This window comes from Poecilia reticulata, chromosome 2 (genome assembly GCF_904066995.2).
Source record: "Poecilia reticulata chromosome 2, P_reticulata-male-v2, whole genome shotgun sequence".
Taxonomy (NCBI): Eukaryota; Metazoa; Chordata; class Actinopteri; order Cyprinodontiformes; family Poeciliidae; genus Poecilia; species Poecilia reticulata.
The window spans coordinates 22,650,474-22,658,951 of record NC_088831.1 but is presented as its reverse complement, the minus strand read 5'-3'; the positions used below and the strand labels follow the sequence as shown (position 1 = coordinate 22,658,951).

At 44.5% G+C, this 8,478-nt stretch overlaps 1 protein-coding gene and 1 long non-coding RNA gene across 3 annotated transcripts; one reads left to right on the top strand and one right to left on the bottom strand.

Moving 5' to 3' along the window:
- Window positions 1-543: 543 nt before the first annotated feature.
- Window positions 544-3,401, bottom strand: gdf3 (growth differentiation factor 3). Of its 2 annotated transcripts, XM_081600762.1 has the most exons (3): window positions 3,172-3,401; window positions 2,859-3,084; window positions 544-1,620 (listed from the first exon to the last, which is right to left on the bottom strand). In XM_081600762.1, exons 1-3 carry the CDS (start codon window positions 3,208-3,210, stop codon window positions 764-766), a joined length of 1,122 nt encoding a protein of 373 aa, XP_081456888.1. In that variant the 5' UTR covers window positions 3,211-3,401; the 3' UTR covers window positions 544-763. The 2 variants fall into 2 exon arrangements, with proteins under 2 accessions (XP_081456888.1, XP_008430924.2); XM_008432702.3 differs by having other exon boundaries at window positions 2,859-3,399.
- A 514-nt stretch (window positions 3,402-3,915) lies between these two features.
- LOC145549132 (uncharacterized) lies at window positions 3,916-8,087 on the top strand. Its single transcript, XR_014085097.1, has 2 exons — window positions 3,916-5,657; window positions 7,816-8,087. It is a non-coding gene; the product is annotated as an uncharacterized LOC145549132 (long non-coding RNA).
- Window positions 8,088-8,478: the final 391 nt, after the last annotated feature.

Below are 8,478 nucleotides of genomic sequence, written 5' to 3'. Positions count from 1 at the left end.
TATGATTAAAGCCCAGTTGCTGGGACATGCAAAGTTCCCCAAAAAGATTACAAAGAAGATGTAAATGGTTTTATTTAGCTACTTCTATCGTTATAAAATATCAAGAGTCATTCTAAGCTCACATTGTCAACTTTTTTTGGTAGTTTAGTGTAATCTCAGCAACAAAAGCCAAAAACCTCCTGAAATCCTTGCCGTCTTTAGTTTGCCGAGCCTGACTTCAATGATATTCAAAAAGCTAACAAAAGAAAAAAAAAAAACCTGTGTTGCAGTGAACAGTTTTAATTTACGAGCTTGTAAAAACAAATATTTATAAAGTGTTCATCTAAATCAGTTCCACTTGCCTGAGGGTCAAAATTGTACCAGTTTATATCTTCAGTCACGAACAGCATATAATTTTTATATTATTTGTTCTAGTCAAATTGATTGCTTTTTTTGTACCGTGCATAAATCAGGTTTCAACAATAATTTCATATGAATGCTTCAATCTAATGTTCTAATTAATTACTAATCAAACATTTAAAAAAAAACCAACAGATACTTGACCAATTTTTAACAACATTAGCCTTTATTAAAAATGTCTTCTTTGTGGACAAATACAAATATTCTATTTACAATTGCCAACTACTATACTAAAACAAAAGCCCTGAAAAGCTCTATTCACAGCTAAGCCAACAGTGGTGACAATAAGGGAATCTCATTCATTAGTCAAAAAAAAAAAAAAAACTGAACTTAAAAGCGGACCGATTGCTACTGGTAACCGGTCTCATCGACAGCCACACTCGTCCACCACCATGTCCTGGTAGTGTCGGAGCACCACGTTATCGTTGTTGTCGTAGTAGAGCATGGAGATCGGGGAGAGGCGGATGGGGGCGCAGCCGGGCTGAGGCGTGCCCTGCGGGTCCAGGGAGTGGACCAGCGTCTGCAGGATGGCGTGGTTGGTGCCGTTCAGGCTCTCGCTCAGCGGGAACGGACACTCGCCGTGGCAGTAGTTGGCCATGTAGCCCGGCGGGGCGATGATCCAGTCCTGCCAGCCCACGTCCTTGAAGTCGATGTAGAGGCGACGGGCCTTGCAGACGTTACTGGGCGTCACGGTGAGGTGAACGGCGCTCCTCCTTTGCCGGGAGCGACACTGGTGCGGGTTCAGGGACACGACCACCAGAGAGGCCTCCATCAGAGGGAGGGTCCAGGCTTCCTCCAATGGGAAGGCGTTGCCCGGCAGAAAAGGCGTGAGCTCATTCGGATCCGCACCGGGAGGCGGACTCAGCTCCACGACCAGGCCGTAGTTGTGGCCCGGTCTGCGCCAGCTCTCCGCCAGCGGCGTCAGGTCCATGGCGATGGCGGCGGGCTCCAGCTGCGGCCGAAGCGACTGCGACAGCAGGAGCCTGCGATTGGCCCGGGGATCGGCTCCCCGCAGCGTGGCTCGGATCACTTTGGAGAGCGACATGCTGACGGCTCGGGGCCCCCGCAGGAACCCGGCGGGCCTCGGAGGCTTCCAGTGGAGCCTGATCTCCAGCTGAGCCAGAGACAGCAGCTCCACAGGCTGCAGGACAGACACGTTGAAGAAAAGCTGCTTCACCAGACAGGCCTGACAGCTGCTGCTCCAACCCGACACCAGCCTGCCTGCAAGACACCAGCAGGGAGAGCTGTGCTTTAACAAGGTTTTTTTTTGGGGGGGGGGGAGCTTAAGAGGGGGATGACGAAGGGGTGTGGGTGCTTGAAGAGACACCAAGTGCACAACGACATAAATAACGGTGGAGATGAAATTTCACAGCCCTTTATTTCTCTGTGGAACACACAGAGCGCTTGGACTCTTTGGGATTTTTAGCAGCAGCATTGCTGGGTTCTGCTGAAGCAGCGGTCCAGGGTGATTTACAGACCCCAGAAGAAAAGCCTTTACCTGAGCCGCCATCTAAATTAATCGGATGCGTTTTTGGTTTACCCGGCCTCGTTGCTGAACAACGCTGTGATCAATAAATAACACTGCATCTAGTCTTACGGGGTCCGTATGCAAATCCTGGTCGTTACTCTTCCCTCCGAGGCTGATCTCCTATGAACAAAGACGCACCAAACCTACCACACAAGTAAGGGGTTTGTTATCATTTTAGCGTAGCAGCACATTTTAAAGTTGAGAATGCAGTAACTTGATTTAACAAAAAAAAAAAAAAAAATTTCTTCTGTATGCTAAGCTGAAGAACGTCACGTTAAAATTATTTTAAAATGGGCTCTTTGGTTTATTTATATTACAGTCTCAAGTCTTAATGTATTAATTAAAGTTTTATGTAAAGAGTTGCAGTACATTGTTGTGAAGGATAGGAGAATTACTCAATTTTTTAAAGGAAAAATATCAAAAGCAGCAATGTGTTGACTAACATGCGCAGCAGCAGTTTCAGGATTTGCCACATTAACTGTTTAAAAGTAAAAAACAATGTTGAGTTAAAGGGGAAAATGAGCTCAAGAGGAAAGTGTGTGGTGGGAGGGGGAGAAACAGGAAAGGTCACATCACCAGTTAGGTAACATTTCAATTATTGAAAACAAACAAATTATATTGATATTGACTGATATGAAACCCAGTTAAATCTTTGCAGAAGAACACGCCAACACTTCAACTTCACGAGTAAGCACTACTTTGTGTTAATCTTTTACCCAAAAACAAGAAAAGAAAAAAATACATGAATGTTTTTAAAATGGTTAAACGGTGAACGCGTTGGGTCTTACAGCTAGGCTAACTAAATTGAATAAAGCTTTAACTTTATTTTAAAACACGTCTCGCGTCAACCAATCGGAACATTTAGTTTTAAACTCAATACTCACTCACCGAGTACACTTAATTAAGTGACCGGAGTCTCATTACTACCCACCTTGGTCCTGAACGTAGCGGATGATGTTGCCGCGGACTCCGTACTCGGACACCGTGCAGGGGTCGCTATCGCGGGCCTGAATTCTCTCTGACCTCCGGAACATCCTCCACATCTCGGAGGGGACGGGGCGTCGGTGGCTCCCTGCGGGCTGCGGCCGCTCAGAAAGACCGAGGGAGCTGAGGAAATGCCGCTCTCGGGTGTTTCTGTCCTCCGCGTCCGAGAAAGCCTGCAGACCGAGAAGCCACACAGCTAACACCAGCAGAGCAGCCATGTTTGGTCCAGGGGACTGAAGTGGAGCTGTGTGGTTCTTCACCTGTGGCGCTGGGAGCCTCCCGCTGCGCAGCTGGATCATTATGTTAATGAGGAGCGGGCGGAAGGGCCACAGATAAGGCCCACATGATAAGGTGGGGGGTGGACTGAGCTGAGGCCCCCAGAAATAACATGAAGGTTCTAGTACTGTCTGCAAAATTCCTTTCAGAAGCTATTCATTCACAATGTATTCCACGTTTATTTACGCAACAGGAAAGTATTAAATATGTCAAAAATAAAAACAGCTAGGTTTTTCTTTTATAATGAAAGACAGCACTGATTCAGATTAAATTCTGGGTTTGTTCCATTTGATAAAATTTTATTTAATCCCGTCTTTTTCTCCCATGAGCTAATCAAAACTTTGTTTAACTGTGTGTTAAAAATAAACGCTTAAAGCATAATCAGCAGATAAGTTGGACATCAGTTAGCATAAGACTCTCCAGGTTACTGTGAAGTTCCAGGCTGTATTTTGGCCCCAAAATGAAATCCTGTTTTAGGATTCCCTCTACCTTCAGACGGCTTGTTCGGGTTGGATGTAGACTAGCGGTTCTCAACGTGGGTGGTACCGCCCCCCAGGGGGCGTTCAGAGGACGGCAGGGGGCGCTAGCGGACATTTTTACAAAAGGGGGGCGCTGGGATGCCTTTGGTCGAAGGTAAACTTTACACCTTAAATGCACAACAATACCAGTTTAGACTTTGAGCAACTTGGTAAAACTGTATTGTGTAACATTAAACCATGCTTGGCTGCAAATGTATCGATGGCAGCTCTTCTTCTATTCAGTGTTTGTTAGCTTCTTGGCGCAGCTCCGTTCTCCTGCTACTGGTAGCTAAAATCACGATACCCTCTGAAAAATGAACCAATTTAAATAAAGAAATCCAGAAATCCCTCCATGGGTGATAGAGAGCGTTCATTTTATTGCGTTAACACCAGGGGTGAAAGTAAGGGGGTACGGCAGGGTACTGCGTACCCCTAAAAGATTTAGAGGGGGTACGCAGTACCTGCAAGAGAGGGGAGCGGCTGTCTGCTGTAAAAAATTTATGGGTTAAACTGTGCAGCCGCGAGTGTGCCCACTAATTAACCGTGACTGATTAGTTTTTCAAGAACAATCTAAAACACGACTTAATCAGTTAATAAATTTTTTTTTTTTCCCCATTGTTTGCTGTTGCACAGCAGCCGTGCAACACGTCGATCGCGGAAGGTTTTGAGTCTATCTCAGCATTAGGTGACAAACTGAACGCCGCCAGGATGCTGAGAGCAGCACGTCCTCCTCTGACTCGCTTAAAACGTTCAAACTTTATTAAACAACAACAAAATCAACAAAACACGCTCAAGTTAATGACCCAGCAAAAATAATAATCTCAGTAATTATTGTTTCAACAAGGTGTTGCGCAATTCTGTGCGTTTCGGTTCCATTACCAGCAGCAGTTTAAAATTAATTAATCAACCACCGCTGTGTTCATGAGAGGTTTATTAATCGCAAAAATAAATATCAAGCCTGCAAATCTAATATCGTAACGGACTGAATGTTGTGTTTTTAACATAATCTCAGGTCGGCTTGTGGAGCGCAGGAGGTTGCCATGGCAACGGGCAGTGGCGCAAAAAGTGGGTGTGCAGGGTATGCAACGCATAGGGGCGGAGCACCAGAGGGGGCGCCAAAACCCCGTCTGGAGGGGGCGGCACGCCGATGATTTTTTCCCGTACACTTTTGCGCGCCTTAAGCTCGAAATCCTCACCACTTTCCTTTTTTATTTTATTTTAGTTGTTGCATGGACTCAATGAGTACAAACAACAAGTTGATGAGACTTAATGTTCCAGGCAAGAAGTCAGGTCACCAGTCTGTCGCAGGGCAACACCGAGGCACAGGACAAAAAACTATGCACACACACCAGAATTTAGAGAAACCAATTAACCCTGACAGTCATGCTTTTGGACTATGGGAGGAAGCCGGAGTGCCCGGAGAAAACCCATGCATGTACAGGGAGAACATGCAAACTCCATGCAGAAAGACATGGAGTCTTCCAGGGCCGAGAATCGAACCCTTCTTGTTGCAAGGCAACAGTGCTACCAACCGCACCACTGTGCAGCCCACATTACAATCAAAGTATATAACACTTTTTATAACCAGTACCTGCAAATGAACCACCCAATTCAGGAGATGCTGCAGGTAACCAAACAAAAACCCCAAATCACAAGTAAACAACCTGGTTGTCCATTACAAAAAGAAGAAATACATTCCAGGTGAGTAATGTCTTTTTTTCTCTTCATTGCAGGAAAGAAGGTCTAAAAGACCCAGTAGACAACGTCCAAACAGAAAGTCCCAAGGCCCCAGGCTAGGACCTCACTTTGAGGAATCTATTTAGTCTCTTCTTTTATCATGTTTGTATTAATTTAGTCAGATAAGTAGTAACCTTTGTCCTCCTTTTTTGCAGGAAGACAGCGAGGCGTACCCAGGATTTCAGTTTCCACCGAAGAAACAATGTAATCTCCAGGTAAGTGAATCAATTTCAGGGAATTAAACAGAGAGAACAACTCTGTTTGACCCTCCACAGGTCATGCAAAACAAGTGAAAGTGAAGAATCATCCCTAGAGTTGTTTTTGGAACCTCCTCATCCTCTTACATGCCGAACCCTTAGAAACTGCATGATAACAAAAACCTTTGTCCATCCATCCATTTTCCTCTATTGTTTCTGGGTCATGGAGCAGCAGCTTCAGATGGTAGGCCCAGATTTCCCTCTCCCAGCCACTTCTCCCAGCTCCTCGGGGGAAATCCCAAGGTGTTCCCAGGCCAGCCGAGAGACATAGTCCCTCCAGGGTGTCCTGGGTCTTCCTTGGGGCCGCCTCCCGGTGGGATGTGCCCGGAACACCTCACCAGGGAGGCCAGATGCCCGAGCCATCTCAACTGGTTCCTCTCAACTTGGAGAAGCAGCAGCTCTACTCTGAGTCGCTCCCGGATGACCGAGCTTCTCGCCCTATCTCTAAGGGAGAGCCCAGACACCCTGCGGAGAAAACTCTTTTCGGCCGCTTGTATCTGGGACCTCGTTCTTTCAGTCATGACCCACAGCTCATGACCGCAGATGAGGTGGGAACAAAGATCGACTGGTAAATCGAGAGCTTCGCTGTTTGACTCAGCTCTCTCTTCACCACTGCAGACTGGTACAGTGCCTGCTTCACAGCAGACGCTGCCCCAATCCACCTGTCGATCTCCCGCTCCCATTTTTCCTCATTTGTGAACGAAATCTCCAGGTACTTAAACTCCTCCACTTGAGGCAGGAACCCCTCTCCCAATCAATCCCAGAGAGGAGACATTCCACGTCCCAAGAGCACCATCCATGTTCACAAGAATGTTTAGGAAAGGAGTTTGCACACAGCCAGAACAATGCCTGCAGCTGTACCAAAACCCAAGCCAAAGCTGAAGCCGCTCATAAAAGATTCCCCACAATCGGACAAGAAAGTCCACATATTCCAGGATGGACGTTGCTGCTGCTGCCTCACTTCTGGCCTCAGATGTTCCCTTACAGCCTCCAATATCTCATCTTCTTCTGGCTGGTCCAAATTATAAAATCTTTTAATTTTCATCATTAATTCCGCCATTTCAGTCGCTAATTCCTCTGCGTTTAAGCCGCGCAACATCCTTCGTTGAATTCTTATATAAAATTCCTCAAGTTCTTCAAGAAATTCTGGATCCTCCATCATAAAAGTTTTACACGTTGCCACTCTTTCTTCAATGCTACACTGAAAGATCTCTTGGGAAAAAGTTCAAGTACTTAAGACTGTTTATGATGTCATAACAAGAGAATGATATTATGACATCACAGTGAGAGTGATGTCATAACTGACATATACTTGCATATATTTATGCATTTTATAAAATATGTTTATATGGTTTTCTTTTTTGCATATATATTGAAATATGTTTAATCTAGGTCATGCTAGTTCTGCTGTTATATTGTTTTTGTCATGTTTTAGTTCTTGAGAAAGTGTGGTGGGAATTTTCCAAGTGGTAACATTATGACTCCTCCTTGCAGGAACTTGTTTTTTGCCAGACACTGACCTTACCTCGATGCCCATTGTGTTTTACCAAATCTCTTTATTGTTGTTACAGATGGTTAATCAAACTGAGCTTTACATACAGTTTTAAACAAATATATGGTTTGTTTATGTTCTTGCATTGTTCTAAAATGCAAGTTTATATAAACTATGAAAATGGCATCCAATAAATAAAAGGTCAGTATTTCATTTTATTTTCAGAACATTTTAATTACTTGCTTTACTTTCTTTGAAAAGGATACGAAGGATGGTCATATTTTATTTTATTTCTTCAGCTCACTTCCACTGGATGCAGGATTATTGCTTGTATCTTATTCTGAAGATTGGAATTTTGATTATGGAGTCCCTTTTTCCATCACATTCGTTTATTTTTTTCTTTCTTTATTTTATAACTCAGTTTTTCTGACATGAAACTTGGTTCAGCTTTTATGCTCACTTCTGAGCCCTGCCAAGAGCTGGAATTGTTCAGATGGGACCTACAAACTTGTCTGCCACTTTTACCCATAATGCACTGCAGTTATTTGATTGTTTCTCTGAAAGATGAGTGCTGTCTTTAAAACTCCCCTTTTTCACAGAGTTCTTTTGATTCTTTGTTTTCAGGCTCCTTTGCCTGATAGAAGCTTCATTCAGCTTTTAACTTCACTTCTGAGCTTCTGCCGACAGCTAGAACCAGAGGCGTCGCCAGGAATTTTGGGCCTCCTGACAAAATATTAGATTGGGCCCCCCTGCAAAGGTCGCCAGGCCGGGAATTGAACTGGCGATGGCCGCGTCGAGGCCTAAGGCCTCCATATGTGGGTTATGCTTAACCCCTGCGCCACCACAACACACCTTGAGTTTTTTTATACTCCCATAAAAAATGTTACAATTTTAAAGGCTTGCAACTTGCTTTCTTTGATTAAAGACTGATACTAGCATAATATTTACTGCTAATCTATTTTACATGCAACAGTCCACATGCAGTATGCAAGTAGATTGCTTTAATTTTTTCTATTAGTTTTAGATTACTGAAATGCCTCTCCTCACGAGCAGCAGTCATAGGCAGGGGTGAAAGTAAGGGGGTACGGCAGGGTACTGCGTACCCCTAAAAGATTTAGAGGAGGTTCGCAGTACCTGCAAGAGATGGGAGCGGCTGTCTGCTGTAAAAAATCAGTGGGCTAAACTGTGCAGCCGCGACTGCGCCCACTAATCAGCCATGACTGATTTGTTTTTCAAGAACAATCTAAAACAGACTTAATCAGTTAATAAATAACTTTTTTCCCATAT